A 17,608-nucleotide genomic window follows, 5' to 3' on the forward strand; every position below is an offset into this window, starting at 1 on the left:
GTAATTATCAATTTGTTTTCCAGAAACTGGTACAGTTTTTTTTTTTTTAGTAGTGAGGGAAAGAGTTCATGGAGTTTAGTGTGACTGAAATCATCACTGTGCAGTTTTTCCTGACCATTATTTGCTGTTTTTACCACAGTGTCCTAGGATCTCAATTGACTCCTTGATACACACAGCAACTCTGCACACATGTACTGTATCTTCTTCTCTGTTTGATGTGCATGGCATTTTGGTGCTTTAACATTGGTTTCTGAATGGAATATACCTGGACATTAAGATTAAATACATTGAAATAGATTATATACATCTGTTGTGTTGTTTTTGCACTCTTACCACACCAACACCAAATATAAATTTAAAAAGGTCTCATGGTGATAGTAATCAATATTTTGGTGAAGATATTTTCTCAACTTTTTCATTTCAAAAGAACTGAGAGTAACTATGAAGCACAACTTTGAATTATTTGGTTATTTCTGGATTAGTTTGCTTCAAATTTTAAGTTTATGGGGAACAGTTAGCTTATGTAGTGACACAACAAGGTAATTGTGGTGGAAATTATGCACATAGCATAGTTTTAATGTGTTACTCTTTTATTGAAGATCTTTTATGGAGTACTAAATATATATTCTGCATAGTTTAGAATAGTTCCGAAAGCTTGCTTTAGTAGGTTCATGCATAAAACTGAATGTTCTGTTCAAGGCCTATTTCCTAAAGAACGCTGTCACACCTTGAGCAGGGGGCAGAGCTCTCGAGTCCTCTTGCTCACAACAACTGTGCATTGTCAATAAATTGGACGGAACACGGTTGATTTCTAGATTTATTTTTCATCAGATAAATTCCATGACAGTAATCATTACATTAGGGTCCTTTTTTAAAAAAAGAAAAAAGTTTACACATTATAGTTATATAAAAGTACTGCAAGCTTTTCCTCAAAACGGTAGTCCTGAACATAAATATATATAAATATCGGGAAAAAAAATATGAATCTTATATAGGAAGCTGCTAAAACATGGGTCAAGCTTGTGCTAACCAGAAAAACTACAACTACCAGCGGTCCTCACGCTCAACTCTTCCGGTTTACCGTTACTATGGGAGACGGAGGGAAGCTACAGCAGAGCACTCGAGGCTAGCCACACAAGCAGTTTAAAATTTATTTTCTACAGTTTTGCAATTATTTGCCTTGTTTTTTTTTAACAGCAGGAAAAAGTAAAAGCATTTGAGCTAAAAATAAATGACGTAGATGTTTGTATTGGTATAGAGAGATAATTAAAGCTAACTGACCTAAGCTAACAGGCTAAGCTAACGTAAACATCACGTTGATATCAAGGCCGCACGATGGACGCTGGCAATGTTAAATGGTTTTAGCTGCTTGTATTTCACACCTGTTTTAGCTTTAGTGCATTTGTAAGCTTGGTGGGATTAATATACAGTTTGCCATTAATCCCTGACTGTCGTATCTCTTACTATAACAGTCACAACCATGTTCATTTACCTCAGCAAAAAGGTAAAAAGTCTACTCATAAATATATTATGAAGTCAGATTCTTGGTTAACAGCGTGGCTGTCATTATCTGTTTCTTTATAGATTGCTATTCCGAATAATATTCACCTTAAATGTGTGTCGTGGAACAAAGAGCAAGGCTTCATTGCCTGTGGAGGAGATGATGCTCTCCTCAAAGTACTGAAGCTTGAAACTCAGACAGGTAAGTTGAGGATATGGATTTAAGGAGCTACCTCCAGATATATTAATAACAGAAAACAGTCTAATTTAGATTAAAAATGTATCTGTGTGTGTGTTTGTTACAGTCTGCATTGTTGCATAATTTACATGTGATTTAGATTTAAAATTTAAGATACTTCAAATTATGTACAAAGTCAGAAATGATCAATTACCCAGTGGCATCCAAAAGCTTTTCCAGTTAAGAGAGAGTATATTTGGCCTGAGAGGAACATCCATTTAAAAAAAAAAACCAGCTGTGAGAACAAATGCTAAACTCCATTGTGTTTCTACAAGAGGAGTTCAGCTCTGGAACAGCTGCAGTAAAGAAATAAAATCATGTCAATGAATAGGAAAATTTAAACAAATGATAAAACATGAGATAATTAAACATTATGAGGCAAATAGGGTTATATTGAAAGCAATGTATGTTGAATTCTGTGATTTATTTTGTGTATTACGACTGTATACTGTTTAAGTTTCATTGTAATGGAATTTAATGTGTATTACTACATTTTTCATATTGTGAACATTTTACAGTGTCATTGATAAAGATACAGAAAGATGCAAAGATACAGAATACAGATACATATATGAAAGACACAGAAGGTCATTCCTGCCAGCAGCCATCAACCTCCTGAACAAGACCTCCTCAAGTTAATTATATACTACAACATTAAATTTTCCTTTTAGGGATTAATAAAGTATTTTTTTATTCATTTCATAAGGGAGTTTTGGACGAGATAAGTGCCCAACTTCTTCCAAAACCCTTCTTTGAACTTAAGAAGTTTATTTTATTTGTTGTTTGTTGTAACCAATATTTGTTTCTTTAAACGTCCCTTTTTTAGTTTAGAAAAAACAAAAACAATAGCACTTTGAGGGAAATCTCTTGAAACTTTAATAATCCATTTGGCTCAGTTCCGGTTCCTCCACGTCCAGTCACCGCAAGTAGAAATAGCACCACTCTGTTGAACAGGCATGCCATTGTTCTGTAATTGATAACCGTGACAAAAGCAAAACACAATGAATAATTGATTAACAGAAAGCTTTTACTGTCCCTTGTCCACAGATGATGCCAAGCTAAAAGGCCTTGCTGCACCCAGTAACCTGTCCATGAACCAGACTCTAGAGGGACACATTGGTGAGTCTACTGCAGGCTTGCTGTTGTTGCAGAAGAATTTAACCACTCAGGTAGTGTATTAAAGTAAAAGTGATCTCACTCTTCATGACTAAAACACACACAGGTGCAGTGCAAGTGGTGACCTGGAATGAACAGTATAAGAAGTTGACGACCAGTGATGAAACCGGACTCATCATTGTTTGGATGCTCTACAAAGGTGAGAACTGGATTCAAAACAAAATACTTCTTACTTTGAGCTTATCTTGTTAAGTTTTTTTTGCTTTGTTCCTTCCTGAGGTGCATGGTATGAAGAGATGATCAATAACAGGAACAAGTCAGTAGTGAGGAGCATGAGCTGGAATGCTGATGGTCAGAAGATCTGCATTGTTTATGAAGACGGAGCGGTCATCGTTGGATCTGTTGATGGTACCGTTACTTTAATAAATAAATATGGCATACTTAATTTAAAAGGATGATTTTTAACACATGTTATATATTCTTTTTGTAGGAAACCGTATTTGGGGAAAGGAACTAAAGGGAAGTCAGCTCGCTCACGTGGCATGGTCACCTGACAGCAAAATCCTCCTCTTTGGCATGGCCAATGGGGAAGTACACATCTATGATAATCAAGGAAACTTCATTGTGAGTTAAAGTGTAACAGTGTAACTCGTTCCCATGCTGTGCTGCATGACTTTCCTGACTTTTAGGTTGGTTTTTCAACAACCCACCACATGGTGCTGCACTGCAGTGGCTCAGCATCAACATTGTGCATGTTTCGCTGCACATTACAGCTGATGTGTTAATATTTTCCGACATCAGTGTAAATATGTAATGTTTGTGACGTTTCAGATGAAAATGACCATCATTTGTCTCACCATGGCGACTGGAGCTGTCAGTATCGCTGGTATCCACTGGTATGCAGGAAGTGGGGGATACATCGAACCAGACTGTCCATGTCTTGCCATTTGTTTTGACAATGGAAGATGCCAGATTATGCGTTATGAGCATGATGAAAGTATGGAACCAAGAATCCTTAAAATGTCCTCTTTTTAAAAAAAAAAAATATTAAAGGTTTTGCAAAAATGAAACTAAATGCTTTTGCTGTTTTTTCTGCAGCTCCAGTGTGTATCGATACTTTGATGAACGTGGTCAGTATCCAGTGGAACCACTGTGGCAGTGTGCTGGCGGTGGCAGGTTCCCTCAGAGCCTCAAATAAAGAGAAAGAATTCAATTTGATTCAGTTTTACACACCATTCGGAGAGGTAAGATTTTTGTATTGATTTTACCTCCGACTTTTAGCCATACCTTTTTTTTTTTTCTTTTTCTTTTTCTTTTTCTTCTTCTTCTTATTATTATTATTATTATTATGGTAATAGAAATAATCATTATAATGATGATAATGATAATTAATTAATCTCTTTTATAATATGCACCATAATTTGCTTACACATGCATAGGAGAGTTAGGAGATTTAAGGCAACAAATTTAAGGTGAAACCAATTTGTTAGGCTTTCAAACTAAGAAAATCCGGGTACACCAGTGGTCCCATAAAAAGGTTTGTCACTAGCTGTACACTAGTGGTAGCTTTTGGAGATGCTTATATTTATGTTTGTTGTTCATCTTTATCTTTACCTTGAGATTAGAGTAGTGCTCAAGTATATCAACAATGTCCCATTAAATAAGTAAAAGTACATAAATAGTACATACAAAATATAAATAAGGAACAAAATTTTAAATGAAAATCTTGACATTGCTTTTGATTTGTGGTTCAACAAAAATATTGAAAAAAAAAATCATGATAAAAGCAAACATTTTGTTCAACAGCCCTTTGAGACGTTTATTGAAGTTAGGTGTTTTAGTGGGGGCGGCAGTGGCTCAGGTGGTAGAGCTGCTTGTGACTTGATGGTCGGCGGTTTGAGTCCTGCAGCCTGAGGAGGATTGTTCTCTGAGGTAAATACATGCAGAGGGTCAAACATGTGCTAAAGTGTGGCGACCCCCCTGAAGTCAGGGGTTTTCTGTAACTCTGTCAGACTTTTGCACCTGTTGGCAGTTCTTCTGGTCCACTGGTTTCTCTTTATAATTATTCTTTTCAACCACAGTTAAAGGCAGTGTTTCTCACTAAGTTATAATTTATCTCATTTTAATTTATTATTACTTTTTTAAGTTTCAAGTTTTTTTTAGTGAATATTGAAAAATGTAGTATTTTCTTCAACGGGACCATGCCAGTACACTTTAAAGCACTGCATTAATGGCACAAATATGTACCCTTAATGGTCAGTGATGGTTTTGTAAGATTAATAAAAAGGCAGTCTTTAAAATGTGCTACTGTGGGGCTGAGAGTTTGCTCGAAAGAAAATTTGGGTCCACTTCAATCTTTTGCTGGTGCTTAAACCCAAATTAAAAAGTTACGAGCACCAGTGCCACCGATGCAAAAAAGTTAGTCCATAGTGCATTATTGATAATCCTCTGTCTGTGCAGCATCTAAGAACTCTCAAAGTGCCTGGGAAGCAGATGTCAGGGGTTGCCTGGGAGGGAGGAGGACTGCGGATTGGCCTGGCTGTGGACTCCTACATCTACTTTGCCAACATAAGACCCGATTACAAGGTATCAACCCACACATGTCAGTCCGATGGTCAAAGGCACACTTTGATAAAAATGTTTTAGAGCGACAGTTTATGTTCATTAATAAATCCTTCTTGATTGTTGCCTCAAAGAGTTTTCTTTAGAGATTGACAGAATGTCAGGATTGTTGGCTTCATCTGGAGACTTAAGAGGTCTCAGATGTTGACATGTCCTTCAGGGTTTTGGTGAATCTCACCAGTGATGTTATGTGTTAACAGTGGGGCTATTGCTGCAGCATGGTGGTGTACGCATACACAAAACCAGAGCGGCAGGAGTACTGTGTTGTGTTCTGGGACACCAAGAACAATGAAAAGTTTGTTAAATACGTCAAGAGCTTGATGTCCATCACTACCTCTGGAGACTTCTGCATCCTGGCCAGCAAGGCAGATGAAACACAGCCTCAGGTATGAAACAAAACACAACCTGTATGCTGGTTTTTACACTGTTAGACATGGGTTGCCTTTTGTGCTAAGAGGAAGACTGTCGCTAATATTTTTCTGTTTTCTTTCCGTCTGTTTTTTGCTTTTTCATTTCTTGCACCCAGGAATATGCTGGGTTAGAGGCTGGGAATCCTGCAAAGGTAATCCTCAGTTCAGAAGCTCCCACCCTTAAAACCCGTCAGACGTTTTGACATACAGTGTGAACAGTAATACTGGGGGAATGAAGTCACTCTGCTGTGTGCTTTTCAGTACGTCCTGATTCTGTGCAACTCCATCGGAACGCCACTGGACTCAAAATACATAAACATTGGTGAGTTTCAGATAGAAATGGTGGATTTGCAGCTTCTAGTTAAAACCACAATGGGATCATTCAAGCTCTTATGTAGCACTGGAACGATCAAAGTCCCATTTCAGCTCAACTAGGTGCAATTCCTCAAGTCAGTATGAAGGAATCGCACTATGTGTACAAAAACATGACTGCTGGCATCCTGCCTGTTGCCATAGTTACTGGATTGACCCACAGGCCTCTGGTATGTTTATGTCTCTCAGAGTGTGTGGCAGGAAGAGTTGGAGGTTATTTCAGAGTCAAAGTTGAGGTTCTGGACGTCTGTAGGGCTCTGGATGGGGTTTCGAGGGATTTATAGGCTGACTGGAAGCCACATGATGAGTTGAGAACATGCTATACCTTTGGACATGTATCTGAAACAACCCACAGAGAAAAGTCTGGTTTCAGCTCTTTTTTTTAAATAAAGCACAGAATAGATTAGTATAACTTTAAATATTTTACAAGTAGCCAAATCTAAACTTCCACCAAGTCAGTTCCCTTCTGTTGGAAATGTAATGGTATAATATGTTCAACTTACCGACATCTACTGCTAAACATGGGCAGAGAAGTCACAAGCGCAGTTGTGAAGGTACGGTGGTCGTCAGTGGCTAAAACTCTTCCAGACATGTTTTCATCTGTGTGTGGATCCTGTGTCCTCAGGTGCAGTAGTGACTGCTCTACAGGTAACTACTCCAGAAGTGTGTTGCTATCTGTATTCTGTCCTCTGTGTGCCTTTTAAGGTGTTACTTATCTCAGATGACGTAGTAGCACCTATCAAGTGAAGATTTTCTCATTTTACATACATTATTTCTTATTTGTTTATTATTTGTTGATTCAGAGTGTTGTGGAAAAAAGTCTGTCAATGACGAGGAGTCTGGTTCTGAAGTGAAAAAGGTTACAAAGTTTATTGAACAGAAAATAAAGTACAGAATATACAAATTGCAATTTGGAGAGACAGTCCAAAGGTCAGACAGGGCAGAAGTCTGGGATGCTCTACCTGAGTTACGGGCTGAACCACCCTTTTACCCTCGCATAAGGGCGTCAATTGTTTGCCCTGAATCTATGTTATTCTAAATAAGAAATGTCTGTTGTTAGCTGTAACCCTCTTCAAGGAAGAGAGTGTTCTAACTAATCAGATCCCAGATGTCTGAATGCAGACATGTCAGATCTACACATTGCTATGTCTTTAAAGGAGAATAAGCAGACACTGTGTAACTAAGCTTAAGTTCTTAAGTTCATCATGACCTTTTCAGAAAGCCCACAAAGCCATAATCAGAAATTAATATACGCTAGGACTATGAAATATATGAAACTCTAAAAAATTTCCACGACAAGAGACATGGTAGTAAAAATGGTGCCATGTATGTGGCTCTTTGGCAAGTAGATATAAATGGGTCATTCCAAGACATTGTTTTATTAAAGTGATTAGATAGCAATAGAAACACAGTTTTTAATAATATATTGAACACTTTGAAGTTTGATTTTGTTTCCTGTTGCACCTTTAAAAGTATATAATTAATCATACACACAAATCCTTAAATAATATTAATATTAGCTACAAAAAAGTTTCTTCCCAAGTTGTAGAAAATGTTCTTTTTGGTGTTAAATCTGCTCATATTATGTTTTTGTTTAGAGCCGCTGTTCATTACCATGACAAAGACGCACGTCATTGCTGCATCCAAAGACGCTTTCTACCTGTGGCAATACAGAGTGGCGAAAAAGCTCACAGCTCTGGAGATCAACCAAGTGAGCAGAACAAAGAAAGGAGGGAGGGAGAGGTGGGTCTTCTCAAACATTTACAGTCTTCTTCCACTTCATCTAAACTGGGAGGGGTGAGGACTGGAAACAAAGGCAGGTTGTGGAGTGGAGAAAACCCGCTCCAGGACTTACGGTACACATTAAGCTTTTACAGAAAGGCAGGAGCACCACAGTGCAAGATTCTGTGAGTCAGTGGGCGAAGCCTTGGCTTTACTGGCTCACCATTACAGTGTAAAGTCTTGGTCCTGGCAGGGCAATGAAAAGGATTCATTCATGTGGATGAAACACAGGTTCCAGACAGGCCGGGTGTGGTCCGACGTTCTGCCAGGATCATCCTCACACCTGGATGATCCGGTCAAGGTTGGAGGGCGTTTCTCTGCGTCTCTCTCACTTGTTCATTCTTCACGTTTCTCCAGGGTCTATCACATCGACAGCAATCCATCAGGAGCCAACGACTCGGGTTCAAATGTAGAAAAAGACTTTGCAGTAAGAAATGTTTTAATCTGCGCTCTTATGAGGCACTTTTGGTTGTTAGTTAGAAATAACTGTAATGAAATATCACCCAGAGGAACTGTTAGAATGACTTAATATGACTAGACAGAAAATATGACCAGAAGAATAGTTATATAACATTATGAAACTAATATCTATACAATAAAAAGTTAACAATGAATTGGTTAAATTATGATCTGTTTGTTTTTATTTATTTTTTTGTATTTCAGGCAACTCGAGACCCCATTTGTTGCATTACAGCCACAGATAAAACCCTCATGGTGGTATGTGCCTCTCTGTGCTTAATGATGAAGAATGTGGAATCAAACAATGAAAACATCATGATATGTTAAGTTTCTGTGTCCTTACAGGGCCGTGAGTCAGGCATCATCCACAGATACGGCCTTCCAAACGTTACTCTCATCCAGAAGTACACTTTAAACAACCGAGCTTATTACATGTCGCTGAACTGCAACTCCAGGTTAGCTTTGGTGTTTTCAGTGTTTCTGTTTGCTTACTCAGGTTGTGTTTTGGTACGTATCACCTAAAGTGTCCTCAATCCCTTTTTTCCTTAGTCGCCTGGCCATAATCGACATCGCAGGTGTGATGACGTTGTTGAATCTGGAAGTTCGTTCCACTCCAGACGACGGTACAAGAGACCAGGCCTCTGCGGGTGATCCGTCCAAGTTTGAGCGCAAAGATGTCTGGGACATGAAGTGGGCGAATGACAACCCAGATCTGTTTGCCATGATGGAAAAGACCAGGATGTATGTCTTTAGGAACCTGGACCCAGAGGTGAATACTTAAACTGGTTTAGTTGGAAACTAAAACATTCTCCACACTGCCATTTTTATGACCATGTCATTGAACTCAAATCAACAGGAACCCATCCAAACTTCCGGATACATCTGCAGCTTTGAGGACCTGGAAATCAAATCTGTCCTGCTTGATGAAATTATGAAGGTAAACTTTTAAAATGAACATTTAAAGCGATGCATCTCTTTGTGTTAAACACGACGAGAGGTTCTTCATACGACTGTAACCATGTAAAGTTACTGCATTTCCTCAGTGGGTTGTTAAGTGACGTTGTCGTGCAGGACCCAGAGAGACCGAACAAAGACAACCTCATCAACTTTGAAATCCGCTCCCTGAGAGACAGCCGTGCACTGATTGAAAAAGTGGGCATTGAAGATGCTTCGCAGTTCATAGAAGACAATCCTCATCCAAGACTCTGGTAATTGTGACGCCTTCGCTGATGATTTAATGTCTGTGAAGATCATTTTTGTTGGCGTGAAAAGGTGCTAAACCCCCCCCCCAGTTTAACTGCTGACAGAAATGTAGCTTGAATTTGATTAAAATGCAGAGCTTTTTGTGTACCGGGTGAATTAAATGCTTTTATGACATATTTGTAGATTAGATTTAACAATATGTTAAGATTAAAATTTATAAATAGTCATTTGAACTTCAGGGCTCCAGCTAACTGAGAAGAATATACAGAACGGTGATGATAGAAGATTAAAGATTGATGAGATCGCTGTTGCTTTTGTGTGTTCTCTGGCTCGAGTGTCACTTTTTGCAGGATCGCTCCAAATCTGGCCACATTAACAAAGTCAGTCAGTTACAGTCTGTGATACAAAGATGACCTTATCGCCTCAGAGTTACGAAATCCTGGAGTAAACTTAAGTTTAAATCTCACTGAAATAGGCATAAGTCTAAAGATAAGAACCATTATGTCATTATGTTGTCTTTTTGGGCCTGCCAGGCGTCTGCTGGCTGAAGCAGCCCTCCAGAAACTGGATCTGAAGACAGCCGAGCAGGCCTTCGTCCGCTGCAAAGACTACCAGGGCATCGAGTTCGTCAAGCGTCTGGGAAATCTGCAGAGTGAGCCCATGAAACAAGCCGAAGTGGCAGCCTATTTCGGCAGGTTTGAGGAAGCCGATAGGATGTACCTGGATATGGATCGCAGGTACAACAAGCCAAACTGTGCAGTTTGCTTCTGGTTTCGTTGAGTCAGTTTGTTGATGCGAAGGTGTCTGACTGTGCAGGGACCTTGCCATCAGCCTCAGAATCAAGCTGGGAGACTGGTTCAAGGTGCTGCAGCTGCTGAAAAGTGGCTCAGGGGACTGTGATGACGCTCTGCTCAAACAGGCGTACAATGCCATCGGGGACTACTATGCTGACAGACAGAAGTGGTATTTAGTGTTTTTATCTAATTCTCTCTGTTTGTTGGAAGTATTTGTAAATATAGAATAAAAATCTTTACGTTTATGACACTTTTATGTTGTGCATATATTTGGGAAAAGAATGAAAGGCAGTGTAGTACTTTTTCAGGTTGAACTCTCATGCTCTCATTTAGTTTATTTTCATCTCCTTCCAGCCACATTATACATGAAGCCTTTGCTGATTCCTTCATGTTTTCCATTCTTTGTGTTTCAGAAAACTAATTACATTTTTTTTTACAGTCTGTACACAGGTCGCCATAACAACAAGGTTAAAAACCATTTTTTAAAGTGTTTTCTCCTCTTTTTGAAAGTAAATACTATCATGTGTAATGAACCATGAGTGGATACGGTTTGCAGCATTTGTAGCTTCAGGTTTTCTTGGGAATGATCATGCAAGTCTCTCTCAGCAACTGACTTCTGTTCCATCTTCAGTTTTTCTGAAGTTTTCTTGGCAGCAAGTTTCTGTTATTTTCTGCTTCCATGTTTCCCTCCATCACAACGGATTTATCCCGTTCCTGTAACGGCAGAACGTCCCTGCAGAGCGATGCCTCCATCTCCTCATTTGACCACAGAAACATGATGAATGAGAACAAGCTGGTTGTGTCTATCTGATTAGATGCTTTCAGGGTGTGAAAGCCATTCAGGAAGACTTGGACAAATTCGTTGCTTACCGCTGTGTTACCTGAGTGATAAAGGTGGTCATATCATTCAGGTTCATCATGACTGGACCTGTAACTTTGGGACATGAGTCCCTTTTACTGCATCCCAATCCTGCATCGCAGGCTTGTACACACTTCCCTCTCTTACTGACTGCTCTTCGCTCTAAAGTTAACCATCTGCTGTAGGACCTCATAACCTTTCACTCATGCGGAAGTGAAAGTTGCAGAAGTACTTCAAGGCCCACTGAATATTTAAATACCATACTTTAATTTCTGTCTCATAACAAACCTGGTTTTTTTTTTTTTTTGTTTGTTTTTCTGAAAAACTTGTTTGTTTTTCGTTAAGTTGGCTTTTCCTGACTTTTATCTCCGTGGGAATGTCCTTAAAGTGACAGAAGAGGTGAAATACCTCGGACACTACAGCACAAGCGACCTCTCTGAGGATAGAGACTTGCATAGGCAGCGATGTAAACTCTGTAGTCAGGCTAATGTGTTAGCCTGTAAATTCTACGTGTGCTCCACCGATGTCAAAATGATGCTTTTCAAAACATTCTGCTCGCAGCTGCATACGGCGCACTGATGGTGCAGCTACATAAAGAAGAGCATGCAGTCTCTAACGGTAGCATACAATGACTCTCTGAGAAAATCCCAGGACACAGCAGTGCCAGTCAGATGTTTGTGAGCAATAATGTCAGATCTGTTGTCAGACATTATGCTTATGCATTCATCTGCAGAGCTCTAAAACTGTTGAATGATATTGTACAAGCTCTGGTTTAGTTTAGTTTATTAAGGATCCCCATTAGCTGTAGCAAGCTCCAGCTATTCTTCCTGGGGTCTGGCACAATTAGATCAAAACAAAAACTTGTAAAAAAGTTACACAGCACATCAATATTTCAGTACAGTCCTGGAATACAAGGTATTTACATCTTCAAAATCATCTCTTTACATCCATTTTTACATAAGTAAATGCATACATGTAATGTCAAGTCATATTACATCCTATCATGTAAACTATTCATTTACAAAAAATACAAAAAAATGCTTTTTTTTTGTAAATGAATGGTCTGTCCTAGGATAAGCTCTGTCAGGTTCACATCTAATATCTGGAAAAACCAGCGCTCCTGCCTATATTTGTAATTCTTCTTGCATTGCACTTCTTCTTTTATTGTATGTACCATTTTATAATTTTTCCATTTGATATGATTTTATTTTATTTTTTCTATTTCTATGGACCTGGATGTTATGTCCTTAATAAAGCTTGAATTGAATTGAAAATAATATTCACATTTTCTCAAAGCTGGAAAAATAGTAAATGCATTTTTCTTAAATTCCTCTGAAGGATCAATGCGATGCAGTATTACCTTCAGGGTCGTAACCAGGAGCGGCTGGCAGAATGTTACTACATGCTGGAGGACTATGATGGCCTCGAAACGTTGACCACAGATCTGCCAGAGAATCATAAATTATTACCGGTGAGCCAGACCTCCACACACTGATTCTCCTTTTGAACTAGTTATTAAGACTGTTTGTGCCCATAAACTGCCCTGTATGTTGCAGGAGATTGGACAGATGTTTGCCACTGTGGGTATGTGTGAACAAGCTGTGAACGCTTACCTTAAGTGCTACCAGCCCAAAGCTGCCATTGACACGTGCGTGCATCTGAACCAGGTGAGAGACAGACGGAGAACTTGCGGCGCCAAAGTTTCTGAGTGACACTCAGTGATTCTGAGGGCACAGCAGCCAACCTGGCACCTACTGTCCTCCCACTCCCACGCTCCGTCTGACTGATATTTATCTCTGGAGTGTGAGCGCTGTTTCCAAACGGGTGTCTTCCAGTGTAAACCTGAAACTTTTGGCTACAAATGAAGCTGTTGAGGATGAACTGCAGCAGTCTGGCCTTTAGCCACAACAACCTCTGCCGTTAATCTCCCAGTTTTCTCCGTTTGTTGTCAACATTACTGCTTTTTATAAACACAATAAATTGTTTCAGAAGTTGTGTATTTGTCGTGCAGCTGTTACGAACCAAGAGTGTGATGCTTTGATACAACTTTCATATTAAAACAAATGTTAGATTTATCACGTCGACGTTTCTTTGTATTCGTTTAGATTTTTATAAAAGGCAGAAGTTGAGTTATTAATTTCTGTATTCACTGTTTTTTTTTCCTTCAGTGGAACAAAGCTGTGGAACTGGCAAGAACCCACAACATGAAGGAGATTAAATCTCTCCTTTCCAAATATGCCTCACATCTTCTGGAGAAGGATAAAACTCTGGAGGCAGTTGAGCTGTACCGGAAGGCCCACCACTTTCTTGATGCAGCCAAACTCATGTTTAAGGTTAGCTTACGTTTAAATTGCTTCAGAAAACACCATTTTTTGTGTTTTTTACATTTAGATCCAGCAGATCTAACACAACTAGAATTTGATATATTTTTGTGATATTGACAGTGTTAAAATGTATGATGAGAAGTCTTTCAGTTTTCCTGCAGGTTCAGTATGTGATATTTTAAAAGGTCCTTTATATTTTCATACAGGAGAGCAATATTTCCAGGCAATAAAATGGTTTTTAAGCTGCTTGTGGGGCTCAAATTTTGGTTTTATATTCTGTTTTGATTTTTGTTTTGCTCTCTTCTTGTTTTCTTGGTTTTTATTTTAAAAATCAATAAGAATTCTGGAAATTCAGGGAAAATCTCTGGTTGTCCTCGAATTGTTCAGGCAAAGCCTGGACTGAAACTATGTGGTCTGAGTGGAGACATAACAGATGATCCAGTCCGCCAGGAAAAATAGAATAAATGGGTTACATTCCCTGTTTGATTAAGAAGGCTAAACTGCACAAGTCTGTAGTTTATTGTTGTAAAAAACAACAGAAAATCACTCACATCACATTGCATGATTAAAATTAAAATGTCTTGCGTTTCCTTTCTTTGTATGAGTGCAGATAAATAGTAAAAAAAGTTAGTTTAGTTGTTTAAAATGAAGCTAAAAATGCAGACTTGTTCTGAGAGTGCAGTTGTCCCTGCTGGTCGCAGATAGCGAACGAGGAGGCGAAGAAACGGAGTCGACCTCTGAGGGTGAAGAAACTCTACGTGCTGGCCGCACAGCTTGTGGAAAGTTACCATGAGCAAGTGAAGACATCGCAGCAAAGCAAAGCCAAAGGGAAGAAGTCTGAGGTGAATTCCTGCAGGACAGCTAACAGGATGTTGGAAACTCTGTGATGATTAAAAGTAAATTACAGATGTATGCAGAGTATATTTTTAAATTGATGCTATTATTGCATATAACTAGGCAACGTTTGCACTTGCTGGTCTGCTGGAAGAAGATGCCACCTCTTCAGACAGTCGTATCGTGGACAACGCCTGGCGAGGAGCAGAGGCATATCACTTCTTCCTTCTTGCTCAAAGGCAGCTGTATGCAGGCTACATGGAAAACGCCATGCGCACAGGTATCAAAACACACAGGTGGAATAATTATCTTTAGGCTAAACCAAAAAGTCCGGTGAAGGACGAGTCAGCCAGAAGAATTTTTCTTCCATATAGTTGAGAATATTTCTCGCTCTCAGAATGTGAAGATTAAATGTTTTGTTAAGTTTAATATTGATTTAGATTACATACTGTTTGTTTGATGAGTTGTGCTTATAGTAGACGTCATGAACTAAACACTAAAACACATGAAGAGACTCGAGGTCACCTCACAGAAACAAGAAAAGAAATCAAAGCATTAAAGACTCACCTCAACGCTGCACTCTGTGCTTTCTATTTCAGTCATGTTTTATCTACTTGTCAGGCTCAGGTCAGGAGAAAGTTCTGATTTTCATCACCCAAGTTCTTTATAAGTCATTTCCTGGTTGCTCTCTGATACATCTGGGATAATTCTAATAACAATACACCATCAGATCACCTCTCAGCACCAGTAACACAGAAAACTCTCGACAAAGATGGAAACTGGATCTGATTTCTCAACAGGATTCTTCCGCCATCTAGTGCCACTTTTATCAATCACTATACAAAGTTTCATGTTGCTGATTCTTTTTAAACTTATATTTATTTCATGATAATTACTTGATGATTTGGTCCATATCTCCATTTAAGGTAATTATCTGATTATTATCTGACAAAATTAGCTTCTGTTTATCTATGAGGACAAGAAATGCTCACAGGCAGGAAAGTTTAACTACAGAGGATGAATATATTATTAGTTTATGATTTTCTTGCATCTTATTACTGCGCCTGAGACAGAGTGGGTCTCTTTCTGCTTTTAAATCTGCTCTTAAGAGTCACCTTTTTCACTGGCTTTTAACACTGCTTGAGTTTCTTCTTTACTTTTTGTTATTGTGTGTTACAGTGACTGATATTTTTTAATGTTTTTATTTTATTTTACTTCTATTATATTGTGTAGGATAATGTTGTTGAGCTTGGGATTGTGTACAGCGCTTTGGTCAACTGTGTTGTTTTAAAACGCTATATAAATAAAGTTGGAATTGGAATTGAATTGGAATTATTACAGCAAAAAAAAAAGTTTATTTAATTGCAGCAAAAATGTCAGCAGATGTCAGCCATCAGTCATGCTGCTCCCCAAATCTTCCACATGTAAATCATTAGACGTGCGTTCCCTTGTAGGTTCATTTCTCATCTTGTTGGTAAGCCAGACTGACCAAACTATGGCAATCTGACGGGGCTGAATTTTTACTGCAGTCTGGAAAATATTTTGATGAATTTGATTAATTCTGTGATGCTAACATGAAGTTTTTGTTAAAAATATGAAATAATTAGACTTTATTTTCTGCAGGAAAATCAAGTCTGTAATTCCATCACAAACATTATTTATTTGTACAACCACCGTTCCAAATGATTAGGTTGTTAAACGTTTGTCCATCCTTAGATCTGAGAGACTCTGCCTCTCTGACATGCTCCAGTTATACCCGGACATGTTACTAACTTGTTAACATTATTAATGCTCCTCCACTCAGTGTTTATTAGTTCCAACTACTTTTCCAGCCTTTTGTTCCTTCTGCCATTAAATCAAAATGAGTTCAAGAAACAGTAATATGCCTCGTTTTCAACATCTAATATGTTGTTTATTCTACTTGGAACAAAACACAAGTTCATGAGATTTACATGACTGTATTTTTGTTTTATTTTTATGATCCTAAATGTAGTTTTTCTTGCTGAGGTAGCTGGAATATGTCTCAGAAATGGCAAAGTGATGTATACATTTATGTCCTCCTACATTTCTGGGAAACTGAAATCATGTTTATGACCAGAGCAGAACTGGTTTAGTCTTGCATGTGAGGCCTACGCGTGGCGCCCGTTTGTTGTCGTATCCTGTAAAGTGTTGATGATTTTCAGTTCTACATTCAGCCAGGGTCTAACTTTCCTCTGCGCCTCACAGCTCTTCACCTGCGCGAGTACGAGGACGTCATCCCGGCGGTGGAGATCTACTCTCTGCTTGCCACTTGTGCTGTCGCCAGCCGCGCATTCGGCACCTGCTCCAAAGCCTTCATCAAGCTGGAATCCCTGGAGAGTCTGAGTCCTGAGCAGCGGCAGCTTTATGAGGATCTGGCTTTGGAGATCTTCACCAAGCACCCACCGAAGGACGCCAGGATGGTAGAGCACAGCAGCTCATCTGAGGGGTGAGAACATCAGTATGTGACAGGAGAGCAGTGACTTCCAAACAAACGTTGAAGCGGTTGAAGTTGACTAATATAGAGTAAGACTGGAGCACCAGAATCTGATCCACTTGGAAGGAAGTGAATTAATCTCTGCAAAGCTTTTCGTCTTCTGTTTCATGAATTTCCAAAATATTTCCTGAAGTGACTGAAACTAGTTTTGCTTGTTGTGTTTCTGTCAGGCCGGAGGGGAAATTACCCACATGCATTGTGACGGGTCTGCCGATCCAGGACTACCAGTTCTGGATGTGCAACGTGTGCAAACACTGTGCTGTGGAGCAGGAGATCAGTAAATACAGCTGCTGCCCTCTGTGCCACAGCCCGCTCGCATGACGTGGTAAAACTCCCGTGACGATTTCATTCCAGACTGAAATGTATCAAAACGTTGGAACATATATTCTTCATCAGCAGAACCAATGACAGGGTTCGCTTGTGGAAACATCTGCATTTTGTTTTATGTCCAATAATCTATAACCAGGGAGCTCTACGGTTACAAACGTTGCTGATGAATAAAATTCCACAACTTTTGCTCATCCGTTTCCTCGGAAACAGCCTCCCTATTCTAGCCGTCATTTATAGACAGGAACAGGTA

The 17,608-nt window shown here is 39.1% G+C and overlaps 1 protein-coding gene across 1 annotated transcript; it reads left to right on the top strand.

The window, feature by feature from the left end:
• Nucleotides 1-1,424: 1,424 nt before the first annotated feature.
• On the top strand, nt 1,425-17,608 carry wdr35 (WD repeat domain 35). Its single transcript, XM_079262472.1, has 27 exons — nt 1,425-1,504; nt 1,585-1,702; nt 2,786-2,857; nt 2,961-3,053; nt 3,134-3,262; nt 3,345-3,478; nt 3,686-3,851; nt 3,953-4,098; nt 5,315-5,440; nt 5,677-5,862; nt 6,148-6,208; nt 7,857-8,001; nt 8,398-8,467; nt 8,704-8,757; nt 8,845-8,954; nt 9,049-9,268; nt 9,356-9,436; nt 9,571-9,707; nt 10,236-10,439; nt 10,519-10,665; nt 12,694-12,826; nt 12,912-13,022; nt 13,524-13,688; nt 14,381-14,521; nt 14,637-14,793; nt 16,740-16,980; nt 17,199-17,608. Exons 1-27 carry the CDS (start codon nt 1,481-1,483, stop codon nt 17,347-17,349), a joined length of 3,522 nt encoding a protein of 1,173 aa, XP_079118598.1. The 5' UTR covers nt 1,425-1,480; the 3' UTR covers nt 17,350-17,608.

Source organism: Telmatherina bonti (genome assembly GCF_933228915.1).
Source record: "Telmatherina bonti genome assembly, chromosome: 22".
NCBI lineage: Eukaryota > Metazoa > Chordata > Actinopteri > Atheriniformes > Telmatherinidae > Telmatherina > Telmatherina bonti.